This window comes from Pagrus pagrus (assembly GCF_965226575.1).
Source record: "Pagrus pagrus genome assembly, chromosome: 12".
In the NCBI taxonomy this organism is placed as follows: Eukaryota; Metazoa; Chordata; class Actinopteri; order Spariformes; family Sparidae; genus Pagrus; species Pagrus pagrus.
The window spans coordinates 22690917-22705539 of record NC_140196.1 but is presented as its reverse complement, the minus strand read 5'-3'; the positions used below and the strand labels follow the sequence as shown (position 1 = coordinate 22705539).

At 40.1% G+C, this 14623-nt stretch overlaps 3 protein-coding genes across 3 annotated transcripts; 2 read left to right on the top strand and 1 right to left on the bottom strand.

The window, feature by feature from the left end:
- Positions 1-387: 387 nt before the first annotated feature.
- dcun1d1 (DCN1, defective in cullin neddylation 1, domain containing 1) lies at positions 388-5424 on the bottom strand. Its single transcript, XM_084369768.1, has 7 exons — positions 5327-5424; positions 4430-4643; positions 4070-4238; positions 2616-2746; positions 2456-2538; positions 2266-2362; positions 388-1284 (listed from the first exon to the last, which is right to left on the bottom strand). The coding sequence occupies exons 1-7, from the start codon at positions 5327-5329 to the stop codon at positions 1208-1210; spliced, it is 774 nt and encodes a 257-aa protein (XP_084225894.1). The 5' UTR covers positions 5330-5424; the 3' UTR covers positions 388-1207.
- A 152-nt stretch (positions 5425-5576) lies between these two features.
- Positions 5577-7452, top strand: setd9 (SET domain containing 9). Its single transcript, XM_084369767.1, has one exon. The coding sequence runs from the start codon at positions 5690-5692 to the stop codon at positions 6551-6553; it is 864 nt and encodes a 287-aa protein (XP_084225893.1). The 5' UTR covers positions 5577-5689; the 3' UTR covers positions 6554-7452.
- Positions 7453-8995: 1543 nt separating this feature from the next.
- Positions 8996-13882, top strand: eif4a2 (eukaryotic translation initiation factor 4A2). The gene is made up of 11 exons (XM_084370216.1): positions 8996-9096; positions 10002-10059; positions 10146-10278; positions 10536-10675; positions 11092-11260; positions 11358-11467; positions 11785-11928; positions 12337-12474; positions 12586-12675; positions 12929-13008; positions 13088-13882. Exons 1-11 carry the CDS (start codon positions 9068-9070, stop codon positions 13230-13232), a joined length of 1236 nt encoding a protein of 411 aa, XP_084226342.1. The 5' UTR covers positions 8996-9067; the 3' UTR covers positions 13233-13882.
- The last annotated feature ends 741 nt before the right edge of the window (positions 13883-14623 follow it).

Genomic DNA, 14623 nt, shown 5'->3' with positions numbered 1-14623 from the left:
TGAAATTTAGAAAATGTTGATCTTGTTACATATTTGTTATCTGCTTTATGTTGTTAGTCTGTAAATGATTGCTGCTGCTGCCTATTTTGGCCAATTCTTTACTTACTAAAAGTCGCAATACCTATACCTGTTGGTTATATGCCTGTTGGCCAGCTTCAGCATGTAGCTGCTGTTATCTTTACTTGATACTGTTTTTATTTGTGTGTTAAAACACAAGAAAACAGAACATTTCCGCTACAATTTAAGCTTTATCCATGCTTATATTAAGCTAGCATGGATCAGTCAACAGAAACTTTTTAGATAGCCTCCACACTTTTCCTTTTGTGTGCTATGTCCCATCTTTCTATTTATTAAGCCATGTGCAACACTATCCTATATTAAAGGAACAGTACACCCAAAAATGACAATTTATTCATTATTCTATATAAGTCCAGTGAAATACTCCACAAAACATTTCCAGAGCTTCACAACAAAGCAGTGTTGCAGCATTCTGCTAAACAACTGAAGCAGTTGGGAACATTTTTCAGATTAATTAAAGAACTGATGCAGGTCCAAAATCATAACCAGAGGTACCTAAAAATTATTATTAGCATTTGTTTTGTTTTTTTGTGCAGAAACACATAGAGGCCAGGCAGCTTTAAAGATACCAAACTGAAACATTTATTTTATCTTTATACATTTGTGTTTAAACAAACAGCATTATGCTTAAAAAATTACAATCAAAGTTTTATACTGACTTGTCGCACAAATGTATCATAAAACAAAAACAAAATCAGGAATGCACACAAGAGTATTAAAATTCAATATTTAAAGAACAACGTCCCCTCGCGAACCCTCGTGTTTAGATTACAATTCAAAAAGTGTGTCTATCTACCTGCTTTTGAGTGGAGCCCAAAACACATCAATGAACCATGTGGGCCAAGATGGTGACTCCTCTCTAATTGGCTTGAGCGCACACAAAAAGCCCAATACTTTAGATAAAAGTTCCAAACCACCACAAGTTGACCAACAAAGAGATATGCCTTTTTTTATATATATGTAAATACACACACACATATATAAAGTCTCTGTTGTGTAAAATATTTCAGTCCTGAGGGTTGAAAAGGCAACATAGTTCTCAGCTCAGTGCGGTCCCCTTGTCCTCCGTCCTCTGCGCTATCCGGTCTGTAGAAAGCTCACATGGATGTTCCTGCTGTGAGAGCGGCCCTTAAACTGCCGTGCTTTTGGTCCCGATGTGCGGCCGTGCAAACTCCACAAAGTCATCAATAAGGACAGGCCACGCTCCTATTGAACAAACAAACACACAAACAAAACTACTTAAAGGTGCGCTGTGTAGTTCTGGGGAAGGAATCTTTATTTGAAGAGAAAGATCTTCATTGACTCAATTTTTATGCCGAAACAAACTAAATAAACAAACTCTTTTCATTTGTACGACTGAATAAACAAACTGACCCTAAAAGGACAACACAATTTGTTTGTCTACTTTGTTTATATTTGGTCGACCCTGCCACTTTTCTAGCTTCAGTGTTCAGGGGACCTTATTTTCCTCTGAGAACAGCTTGTTGATTCAGTTAGGGAAAAATAAAAACTTGAGTTTATTATTGCCTCATTAATATTGTAAATATTAAAATTCTGAGTTTTAACTTTATTTCCGAAACTATAAAGTGCCCTTTAAATGAACAGACTCCACCATATGTGGAAATATGATTATAGATAACTTAACCATACTGGGTGGAGGCAATCAATGTTATCTAAGAAAGGATCAATTACAGGTCATATGTTGGGCTGGACAATATGGCCTTAAACTAATGTTACAATATTTTAGGCTATATCACAATAAATGATATATATCTTGATATTTTGAAATCTCTTCAAAGACCATAATAAAAGCTAGGACTAGGCAACAAAATCAAATATCACCATGTTTTGTACCAAATACCTCATTATCAATACTGCAACAATATTGTAGAGATGATTGTTAGCACTTTGACAAAATATTTACAAAATGAAAGTTCTGATAATCATCAAAAATGTTCTTATAATGACTAAGTTGGGGTAAAGGCAAATATTAGGACAAGTAGAACAGCCTGGTAAGTCCAGAAAAAAAATCACTTTACTGTGATGCAGCCTTTAAAACCAGGAAGATATCCAATCTGACATCATGATAGCAATATAATATCAATATAAGGCCCAGCTCAAATAGATGCTTCCATGCACACAGTGAAAAACTGGTCCCCTTTAGCTGAGTGTCAACACCGTACAAACCTTCCTCATCATAATTCGACATGTCATCTGTGATCATTGTGCTGAAGTCTAGTAAGAGGTTCCAAGTGTCCTTAGGAATTGATCTTTTGTGGTGCTCCTGCAAAAGATGTAGAGCAGAGTTAAGGCAACCCAATGAGCACAAACAGTAATTACATTTTTAGTGTAACGCGACAGTGATTATCAAACTTACAACTAAAAATTTGTTCCACAGGTCCAGGAACTTGAATCTTCCAGCCAGTACTAAATTCCAATATGCAATTGCCATATCTAAATCTGTAAGAAAAACAGACACATTCAACAAACAAATAAACAAACAAACTCTTATTAGGTGAGCATTAAAAGATGCTTACCCAAACCTTTCTGGCCAGGATTCTTTGCAAAATTAAATGTAAACTGGTAAAAGTCCTTAAATTTCCCGTGGTCCTTTAACTCTTGTTCCATCTTTGGCAGCTGAGCTTTTAGCTTGTCTATGCTGTCACACCTGGGGAAACATAACGCAGACAAGAAGAAATGTTTGTTTTATCTTTCAGTAAAGTAAACACCTTTGTTTGTTGTTAAGGTAAGCAATTAATTAATAGGTGCATGTGTACTGAGCTGTATAAGGGTAACTTTTTCAAACAAAAAATTAACTAATACTACTACTAACAACAATGATAATAATAAACTAGCACAACTAATGAAACAGTTGCTCTCTGGATCCCAGTAAACTAATTCTATTGGACATCATCCAAACAAAGCCTGGAAACTCTACACAGACAACTGAGTGTGTACATATAATATTTCAGCATTGACATCAGCCATCTGGGCTGCAATCTTAAAATACACATGTGATGGGTATACAATTCCTAACCATTACACCTTTTCCACTGGTCAAAAATCCCACTTAAACCCGCTAAGATTGGGCTTTTGTGTGCAATGGAAAATGTGTAAACTCTGCATTTATACCCAGGTCAATTGACTCTGCAGTAGTCACAGGTTTTTATCACCTCGGCTCAGCTCTGATGATGGAAGGAATATGGGATGCGGTCTATTAAGGACGTTTTATTACTGGACACTATGTTGGAGGTGGAACCCTGTTCATTCCTATGAAAGCTGCTCAGTGGCCAAAAAAGCTCAACTTCCCAGCTGTGAAAATACCTGGATCACCGAACTTGAAGGAGGATAAAATAATTTAATTGTGCAGCTATTTTAGATTTTCCAAATGTTGCTGCTGTTGACAATGAAACGACTCATTTCGCAGGGGTTGTGACACTCAAATCAATTTATCCACCGTTTTACAGACACTTCTTTCACAATGAGTGTACTGTTGTTTTCTCTTCTGTTAAAACTGTTTCCTGCGCATTCGTGACGTGGAAAGTGACGTCAGTGACATACAACATAACACTTAAAATCAAAATCACAGACGGACTGCCTTGCCCGTGGGAAGTGAGAATCGGGTCAATAGGCACGTTTAAAAAAACCTGTGTGGACGTGAATTTTGATGGAAAATCGGTGTAAGTCTACTAAGGCTGCATTGATGCCATATTAACGCAATTAGGCCAATACTCAAGAAAACAACCCAAATAAGATCATAGTGTAAGGATTGTAACATTTCTACATACATTGTGAGGGTTATGATGTATATACGACAATCCTTTGCTTGCGTTCAGTCAGACTTCTTTCAGAAATCCTACGTACAACTAAGTCAACATTTGAATCACGGTGGCCTATATAGTACTAGCTCTGTATTTCTTTAACTTCCAGTTCACACAGAAGAGAGGAGGAGCTTCAAGAATGTTTGTACCATCTGAAAATAAATCCTCACCCCTGTTCTGCCATGCCATCCATGAACTCCTGCTTCGAGAACTCGCACTGTGTCGCTGCCCTGAACTTCCAGGCTATGAGGAGGACACTTATGCTGGCTGGGTCCAGAGTCAGGTCGTCACAGAATTGTTGGATCCCATCGATGCCGATCTTGTTGTCATCATGAGGATCTTAAAGATAAGAGTGTGAAGAGGGACTTGATAAAGAAGTGACAGCCAAAAAGAGAAGCGTTTTCAATAAAAAACAACTAATATTTTAATTGATTTATGCTTCTATTGTATAAAAAAACTGTAACATGTTGAAAACTTCATAGAAAATTATAGTGTTGCTTTTTTATTATGCATTGAAAGGCTTTCCATACCTCTGTATCTGTTGTACAGCTGCTCGAGCTTCTTCTTGTCTAAGGCCCCCTTTAGATTTGGAACATAGAGCTCTGGATTTTGGAAAAACTTGTCAGTGGCAACATCTAGTTTCCAGTCATTCTGTGACAGACAGGTCAGTGCGGTCTTCTCATTGGACTGTGTGAAAATCATGAACTGACGAACTTTATCCTTCTGTGAGGACTTCAGCTTGTTCTGCACAAAGACAAACAAAACACACAGCCGTTGTAGCAACAAAACACAAGGACACTAATGTAAAGAACAGTAATAGCCAAATTTTACACAATATTTCTGTAACGTTAAAGTAATAAGTTTATTCATCAGCTGTCAACAATACTCTGCATATCACTGCAGGAAAAATTCACATAGTAACCACGATTGGTTGGCTAGGAGTCAGCTACATTAACACCAAACCATAGTTACAAACCTCTTAATAACAGCAGTAGAAGAACTAGCAATAACATGCTATCCTGACAGCAGGGACCGACTTGCAATGTGTGACTGTCAGCTAGCTACTGTTACTAGTATATTTAAATGTATGCTAGCAGTGAACAAGCAATGTAGTCATTAAATCCTGTCGGCAACAATGAATAGCTTGCACTGTTGTGTGTGCAGCTAATTTTGTTTGTCAGTTGGCTTAAAGGCTAACAAATTTAGCTAGCTAACTAGGCGAGCTGGCTAGTCTTGCCGTGAGCTAACGTTAGTTAGCTAGCTAATGCTAACGTCGAGAGCTACGTTTGTTTTCATAATATGAAAGAAATATAAGATGATTAGCGTAGCTTCTTGGCTATATTAATTACCCCACAGTAGTAGTTCATGTGTGCAAACACTGTTTACGTTTGCATCACGACACCAGGACAGAAAGAGTCATTTCTTACCATGTTTGTCTCTGCCCGACTACCTTTCCTCCCATCCAGCTGGCTAATGCATGTAAAGTTTTTACAAGCCGCGTAAAAACTTCTTCCGGTCAAAGCATCGCTATTAAGAATAAAAGTTCAAAATTAGTCACTCCTCGATCGTGCCATATCCAAGTGTGTTAAATAATTCAATCTAATATTAATTATCCAACGCATTACACACATTTATCTTAAAATGAAAAACTCTTCACCTGAGTTCTGATGTGAACCTGGAACTATTAACACGTGTCGTATTTTATTTTGAAACACCTTGTCGGAAGAGACTAGTGAATTCATGAAAATAAGCCATTTTCTTCATGTCCGCTCTGCCAGACGTCGCTCTGGATGTTTAGAGCCGCTCTGAAAAGCTTTCAGAACAAATGGAGGTCGTACAGACACAGGTTTGTGCCTTGGGTCGTCCTGAACCTGTCTAAAAATGAGAAAACTCTGCGGCAGGTGACGGGGCGCTCCAAAGACAAACTGGTCCCGGATGAGGACGTCTCACTGAGCCTGCTGAGGCTCTTCAGAGTCCTGCTCAGGAGCCATTGGGCTAATCATGGAGAGCTCCGAGCAGCGCAAGCTCCATTTCTCAGACAGGTAACAAGTGAAGAAGACCAGCTTTGTGGAGGAAACCTAGTGTGTGGAGATGATGCCATGTTACAGTCTCTGGGATTCTGCATCGACCGGAAGCCGAGCACTTTGCCCTTTGCAGGAACTGGAGTGTTTGTCACCAAAGGATTTGTGCCCAAAGGAGCAACAGTTGCCATGTACCCTGGCACCATCTATCAAGCCAGTGAGCCAATTCTCCTCCAGTCCATCAGAAACCCCTTTGTATTCAGGTGTATTGATGGTGTCTTGGTTGATGGAAATGACAAAAGCATCTCCAGGATGGTGTTCAGGTCATGCAGTGGCAGGGACAGACTGGGGCCTTTCATGATGAGTGACACCAGCTGGCTGACAGATAGTCCACAAAACCCACTTGCTGTTGGTCAGTACGTGAACAACTGCTCCAACGAGAGGCCTGCTAACGTGTGCTACCAGGAGTATGACGTGCCGGACACGTTTCCCATCGAGCTCCGCCAGTATCTGCCGAATGTCAACTACAGCCTGGACACACAAAGGCCTCTACGCTGTGTGGTCCTTGTGTCACTCAGAGACATTACAGCAGGGGAGGAGCTCTTCTCCAACTACTACACCATTGTGCATTAGAGTCAAAGTACACTCACCTGATCTGCTTTGGAGAAAAACACAATCATTAAAGGAGCTATTTGTAAGAATTTCAGTTTAAGACATTAATTAACAATATAAACAGAATGTGAAGAAACAACAACAGTGTTCACGTTATTTCAAAGACGTCTATGTCTTGTGTTGCAGAGATGTCTACTGAAGCTCACATGCTAACCAGCTAGTTTCTGCCTGTCCTGTTTCGTAATCCCATGTTGTACCTCAGCAGGTGGCAGGGAGGCCCTGTAGTGTCCAGTCTTCCCTCTGTCATCTTGAAAGGGATGAAGAAGTCGTGCCCCGACGACAAGAAACAGTGTTCTGCAGCAAGGAAATAGAAGCCAAACAAAATTGAGCCCTGGCATTGCTCTTCACCTCTGGAGACAGTTTTTTGTGAATAAAAGTACAGAAAGCCCCTTTAAAGATGTAGTATGTAAAGACTGACCACCTGTTGAACTCATACTCCAAACAAATAGGGGCAGCATATCACCGGAGAAGCTAACAGCTGCTAACTGTATTCAGTTTATGACTGTGGCTACTGTTAGCTCGGTCAGCTGTGCAGCTAGCCAGAGAGTTGGTGTTGACACCTTTTGACCGCTGGGAGAAAAAGGTTTTCAGGCCCAGGGCTATCTACTTAGCATGCTAACTTCAGCAGATAGCTCTACAACACAATACATAGACGTCTTTGACATAATGTCAAAACTGTTATTTCGTTAATTTCAGAATGTTTTAATCTAAAATGTGTCACCTTCAAGTATTTTTGATCTTTTTCACAAATTCATACAATATTAGCATTTTCTGCCTCCTTAAGGAAAAGAGATGCTCATTTTTAAAAGCCTCTCTCTTTGTGCTCTCAGCATTGCAGTGGAATAAAGGTGAAAAATGTCTTTGATGGGTTTTTTTGTACAATTTCAGAAACCAAACAGCTCTTGTTTGCTGGTGTTGAAGAGGACTGTAAGAATATAGGAAAGGATCTAAGAGCTGAATGTTCCAGACCAGAAGGAGCTATTTAGTTTAATTAGCAATTCTGGAGTTTAAAATTACTGCAATAATAAAAAAGGTTATACATTCAAAATGTTACATAACTTGCAGCCTATAGATAAAAATGCAACAGTATCATCAGCTAAATATACTTGAGTAGTGTTTTTACTGTTGTATTAATGTGTTAGGACATGCTGTGACAGAGGAAGAGCTAATACTGCTGGGTATAATCTACATGGTGCTTCTATGTTTCTAGGAGCATAACATGGAAAATAAGTACAATTACTTTAAACTTGTAGGAATACAGATCAAAACTAGTCATTTAAAGGGGACTCTTCCAATTTTACACAGTGTGTTTGATCTTCGGGGGTACTTGTCCATGTGTGAAATTGTAAAAAGCCTTTTGTGGCTCCAGAGGAAGCTGCATGTAATCTGATAAATTGCCTCCTGTGATGTCACTCACTGGCAAAGTTGCATTGTGGGTAATGTAGGCGCCAGGTTCGAAAAGGAACAAGAATGCATGGCATTAAAAAGGCATATCTCTGGTTGTGCTGTATCGATTTTAATAGTTTGTTCTTGAACTGTCCATCACGAGTCCAATAGTGTTGTAGGAGTGCGATGCCAGACCAGTGGACTGCTTTTCATTGTGCCCTTGAGCACCACTTGAGTGAGTCCGTCTGTAGGTCCTGTGAGTGTAAATGAAAAGAAATTAACTAGAGGATGGAGTTTGAACTTCCGCAAGAGGATTAATAAAGTTATTTTTCTTCTTCCACATCTAGGGACATAAACAAGAGGCAGTGACAAACTTCATACAACCCAGTCAAATCGGTTCAAACCAGAAGCTGCAGGTTCTCCAAGTATCTTGAATAATTCACAATCCAGCTCTTTCATATAAAACTTACATTAGCAAACATTGCGACAGAGAGAGTCACCACGGACACAGACAGTACGTGGAGAGCACAGGGCAATACAGAGACAGACTGCTCATGTTAATTGGTCACTGGGTTAAATTCAACATTTCGCATCGTGGGGAAACACAAGAACAATATAATAGTTTTAATATAAAAGGCTGAAATAAAACTGGTGCGAAGAAGCTACTCCTAGCTGCACATCTTCTCCTTCAATCTGTCTTTTTTCATCTTACTGTATTACATTAGTTGTATTTCAACAACCTCACACGTAAAGTCTCCATAAAAATGTTGCGCAACCTTAACAAGCGAATTTTGACCTATCAGGGACACTGTAGCAGCCCAAGCACAACTTATTACTGCAATATCCTTCCGCTGATAAATATAGTCCGGCTTAATTTCACATTTTTTTCGGTTATTAAAAGGCACATTTGTATGAAAAAGATAGTGAATAAAATTAAGTGTGATCCAAACATTAAGTCAGTCAGCTGAGTCTGTATTGTCAACCAAAGTGAGCATTAAGTTCGTCAGTGAAATTAGTCCGGCTGCATAAAGGCAGTTGGCGTCGCCATCTGCGATCTTTCCAGTCGCATGCTGAAGTTGGGAACGGATCATGTCTAGCGATTCTGCTGATTACAACAGGTAAAATCGTGTATTTTGTGACATTTTCGTGAAACAACAGTCTGTGTCTGTTTATAGTTAAGCATGTCACGCTGGTGTACACTCTGTGACGCCGAATTTGTAATTATTTAGCTGGCTAGGCTCTAACCGCTGTAAGGGCGATGTGGTTGCTAACAGTTAGCTTTGTGACACCGTAACACCGCAGTTTTAAATGACCGTTACAAACCTTCGTAGACTACATGTGCTTTGTTTCTCTGACGAATACCTTAATTATCAAGACTACATTTTATAATCTAAAGACGTTTTGCTGTCGTGGCCAGTGGTAGGCTAATTCACAGGAACCGTCGGGCCCGGCTACAGCTCGGCCTAGCTCTCAGGCAACGCCATAGGTAGCACAGGCCCAACTGTCGGACATATTGGCTAACTGAGTGAAGCAGATCTCCATGTTGAGATATGCTGAATGTGTTTAAATCCGACATAAACGCTTTTGACTCGGAAGATAAAATGTGCCTAAGTGGGCGTGTGAGCCGGCCGGTAACTATCCGAGGTTACATAATCATGAATTTTTGGCCCGGCAGGTAGTTGATCCCTGCTCGTGGAATTCGACACGTGCGCCCAGCCTGGAACTGTGTAATGAGATACTCTGGGCGTAACCCTGACCAGCACACATCTGACGGAGCTTTTACATCTTAATCATCAGCCTACGTGTAGATGATTTTCTTTTTTTTTTAAATTTAATGTAATTTTTTTTTTTTTCACGAGGGGCTAAATGACACGTGGTAGGAATGATCGCGACATGTAGTTGCCTGTTTTCTTCAATTTTTTTTGTCTATTCTCAAGATCGCTTCAATTTCTTCATGTACCGGTGAGAAAATGTCAAAGTTGACTCTAAGTGAAACTTGACCTGTATCCCTTCTCTTAAACAGCTCAAAAGATAGAGACCATGTGGGGCCAGAGTCAATGGAGCCTGATGGTGTCATCGAGGTATGTTCAGGAGTCACAGTTGAAAACACCCTATCATGTTATTTGTGTATTTTTCACTCACAAACCTCTGTTCATCCAAAATTTAGAGCAACTGGAGCGAGATTACGGACAACTTCGATGATATGAACCTGAAGGAGACCCTTCTCAGGGGAATATACGCATATGGTTTTGAAAAGCCATCTGCCATTCAACAGAGGGCAATCATTCCTTGCATCAAAGGTACAGAATTCACACTTGATATTCATAAGTTAATTTGATTTTTATGTGTTGAGTGAAATGATGCTTTACCATCTTTCGGGACTTACCCATTAATGGGGATAACTTTGTTTTTACTGATCACTCTATACAGTTGTATGTGTATATATCCGTAAGTGTTAACTGCTGTGAGGCAGTCTAACCTGACACATTTTCTTTTCAGTGATTGAGGTGGAAGAAATCTCTTCTCATTAATAATTGTTTTGTCCCCTTACCGTTAGGTTACGATGTCATTGCCCAGGCCCAGTCAGGCACTGGCAAGACGGCCACATTTGCCATCTCTATCTTGCAGCAGCTGGACGTTGAGCAGAAGGAGACTCAGGCTCTGGTGCTTGCTCCCACCAGAGAGCTGGCTCAGCAGGTATGCTGTTTCTGATGTCACGATAACTTCAGTGTCTCAGACCTAAACAGCACAATGAGGACACTGATTCAAGTCCTAAGGTACCATTTTTACAAATCCTGTCAAAATTCTGAAATTGTAAAACACAAATTATTCTCTTTGGATTGGTGCAGTCTCTGTCCATGGCTGCATTGGTCTAAAGGTGATCTGGCTTCACTGGATTGGTTGTGATTCGAGTATTCACATTTTGCGGTGGAAAACTGAGTGATATGATGGCATACCATCTTTCGGGACTGACTCTTGAAATGGAGATTTCTTTTTTATTTTACTGATCACTCAGGACACTTCAAGAGTGTAAAACTGATCAGTCATGCCTTCTGATACATAATCCTGAATTGCTGTTTTGTTTTTTGTTTTTTTTCCTCTCCCCTCATTAGATCCAGAAGGTCATTCTGGCCCTGGGTGACTACATGGGGGCAGGCTGCCATGCCTGCATTGGTGGAACTAGTCTCCGTACCGAAATACAGAAGTTCCAGGCTGAGGCCCCTCACATAGTGGTGGGCACACCAGGACGTGTGTTTGACATGCTTAGCAGGACATATCTGTGTAAGTATCACACTTCTGCTCAGCAGAAAAGCATTCTCAAATCTACCGATTCATTTCACACAAAAAACTTGACTTGTAACATCACATTTCTGTGCAGCTGCAAAATGCATCAAGATGTTTGTTCTGGACGAAGCTGATGAGATGTTGAGCCGAGGGTTCAAAGATCAGATCTATGAGATCTTCCAGAAACTGAGCACAAACATCCAAGTGAGTGTTTCTTTGACTACAGTCTCAGCACTGACAGTTGAGGGATAAATTATGCCGCTCTTCTGCATTAACAGAAGTCTGCTATAATTGTGCGATCCAGATTTTATCCGGTTCATGCAATAATGCTAGCAGAGTAATGCGTAGAAGGAGATTATTGCACACTGTACTGAAACTGAGATGTTGTTGAACCTCTTTCTTAATGTTCATTAGCCTCTGTCTCAAGGTACAGTGTCACATCAGGTCTGCGTTTCAAACACTGCACCAAGTTTAGACTTAATGGTTTGGTCTCTTGGTAACATGTTTTGCGTCTTCTCCAGGTGGTCCTGCTCTCTGCCACCATGCCTGCAGAGGTCTTGGAGGTGACCAAGAAGTTCATGAGAGATCCCATTCGCATCTTGGTGAAGAAAGAAGAGCTTACCCTTGAGGGTATCAAGCAATTCTACATAAATGTAGAGCGAGAGGTGGGTTTACTGTCTTAGTCTGAATGCTATACAACATTTCAGCTAGCTGATTCTCATGGTTGTGCATGTAAATGCCCCTTCTCTTTAAAGCACCCTGCTAAAACTGCAGGAGCCAAGCCTCACAGGTTTAGCTCATGTGGCTGTGTAAGCATGGGTACACCAGGGAAGGAGATTAAAGGCACAGTATCGGAAATGAGGCTTGGATGGACCTCTTTCTTAATGTCCATTGTCCTTTGTCTCAAGATGCTGTGTTACACATTACTTGCTTTTTAAAAAAAAATTTAAATGGAGTTTTATAGATTCTTGATAAGTAGTCTTGTAGTAGTTGCAATATGACTTGTTGGGTTAACTTTGTATTGCATTACTTGGCTAAACTTTTTTTTTTTTTTTTTTCATGGATGTCTCCAGGAGTGGAAGCTGGACACCCTGTGTGATCTGTATGAAACACTGACAATCACCCAGGCTGTCATCTTCCTCAACACTAGAAGAAAAGTTGACTGGTTGACTGAGAAGATGCATGCTAGAGACTTCACAGTCTCTGCTCTGGTAAGATCAGTTGCCTGCCTGCTTGGCTCTACAATCTTTGAATCAATACAGTATTCTGCTTGTCATGGCTCATCTGCAAATTGTCTAACTAAAATGATTCTCCATTCACAGCATGGTGACATGGACCAGAAGGAGCGTGATGTGATTATGAGGGAGTTTAGGTCTGGCTCAAGCAGAGTGTTGATCACTACTGACCTTCTGGTTAGTATGAGTTGATGCATAATGTAGTAGTAATCAGCTGTGTGGTTGAAACCCAAAATGTTTTTATTCCTGCAGCAGTCCTTAAATGACCAAGCAGTTCAAACTTTTGGGAGAGTAGGGCTCATACTCCACAATGGTTTCCTCAACTGTAGGAATCTGTTACTTATTTATGGGCAACATTAACACCTATACATCGTCAGCCATCTGTCTTTTTAGACTTAAATCTAAACTTTTTTTTTTTTTTTTTTCTCAGGCTCGTGGGATTGATGTCCAGCAGGTCTCCCTGGTCATAAACTATGACCTTCCTACAAACCGAGAGAACTACATTCATAGGTGAGTTTCATCTCATACTGCACCAGTATGTGCACCTCTGTGTACTGTGAGTCTGACGTAGCTCATCTTTACTCTGCAGAATCGGTCGCGGTGGCCGTTTTGGCAGAAAAGGAGTTGCTATCAACTTCGTCACTGAGGAGGACAAGAGGATTCTTCGGGACATTGAGACGTTTTACAATACAACTGTGGAGGAGATGCCTATGAATGTGGCTGACCTGATTTGAGGCCTGAGATTCATTTTTTTTAAAACGCAGTGATAGCGATCGTCCACTTGCATTGTGCTTATATTATTCGAGGGGGAAAAAAAACTTCTCAATGCTAAACCTTGATCAGAATTTTGGTATGTGTTAAAAGCGAGGTGTCTTCTATGGTGGTCCCTTTCGGACAGTTGTAGATTCTAACCTCGACAGTTGGCTGGTTGGAGCTACAAAGCCATGGGGTCTGTAAACATAAAGGTCCTTATCAGGTATTTCTTTCCATGTTCAATTAAGATGTGTGTGTTCGATGTTCTCCACCATTTAGTAACTTACCTGTGGACTAAAAGGTATAAGTGCTGTATAAAGTCTGCAAATTATGTTATGCTAACATATGTACGATGTATCGTGGGCCTGCTTAATAGAGGCACTTGTCATGTTATACTGTAGTTCACTTGCTTTTTGTTATATTTTGTGACTGTTTTAATTTAAATGTACTATATATTTTTTTTTTATCCCTCTTGCTCTATCAGATTTCCTCACTAGTTGGCCATGTTTTGCTGACATGTGGTTTTACCCTCACCAGAGTATATTGCTATTTACCCCCCTTGACTAATTTTCAGATTTCCTCCCCAGAATTGTATGAATGTCTTAATAAACTGAAAATTGCTGTAAGTAGACCCCCTTGTCTGTTTTGAAGTACTGAGTTCACTGAATGTTTTAATGTAAAGGGCGTCGAATTCCACCTACACTGTGACAGGGGTTAGGGTTAGGTTTAACACGGTTGAAGCGGAGACTCAGTCGGCACACATGAAGATTTGTGACATGGCACCACCTACTGGTGAACTAGCAGACTTAAACTATGGTGAAAGGGAACAGGTTGGCTTTTATTTGACGCTGCACAAGGCTTCAACTCTGACTGAAGTGTGAAACATTTATAGAATGCGTCATGGTGCCTAACATGGTTGGCTGAAACATTTGCTTCCTGGTGACGAGGTCTGCAATCCAGAAAATGTTATCAAGAGTGTCAGCTGTATTCATAGTGTGATCGAGCACATTCCTGATATGAAAGACATTTTTTAGGAGGATATACTCATTAACAAGTTGGGTAAAACATTTTGAGTTGGTTCTAATTTCATCAAGTTTTTTTTTTCTTTCAAATGACTTGATTCACAAAATTAAAAATTGAAGTCATAATGTTGTGGCTGTGAAAGTATCAAAGTGCTTACCAACAACTGGTATCAGGCACAGGTTTAATACTTGTAAAAGTCATTTACAAGTCCCTACTCAAAATCAAAATATTTATTACATTATATACCAACAGCCCTAATGATTGCAGTAGTATGAGACAAAAAGACTAGAAAACAGTTGCACTCCAAGGGGTCATTTGAGTGGCACTAGGTCGACATGATGGCTAGAAA

Coding starts and splice junctions, on each gene's coding strand:
- setd9 (XM_084369767.1), top strand. CDS start 5,690: ATGTTTAGAGCCGCTCTGAAAAGCTTTCAGAACAAATGGAGGTCGTAC.
- eif4a2 (XM_084370216.1), top strand. CDS start 9,068: ATGTCTAGCGATTCTGCTGATTACAACAG. Junction 9,097..10,001: donor GATTCTGCTGATTACAACAG/GTAAAATCGTGT, acceptor TCTCTTAAACAG/CTCAAAAGATAGAGACCATG. Junction 10,060..10,145: donor AGCCTGATGGTGTCATCGAG/GTATGTTCAGGA, acceptor TCCAAAATTTAG/AGCAACTGGAGCGAGATTAC.
- dcun1d1 (XM_084369768.1), bottom strand. Junction 4,239..4,429: donor GCTGTACAACAGATACAGAG/GTATGGAAAGCC, acceptor CTTATCTTTAAG/ATCCTCATGATGACAACAAG. Junction 2,747..4,069: donor GATGGCATGGCAGAACAGGG/GTGAGGATTTAT, acceptor ATGTTTCCCCAG/GTGTGACAGCATAGACAAGC.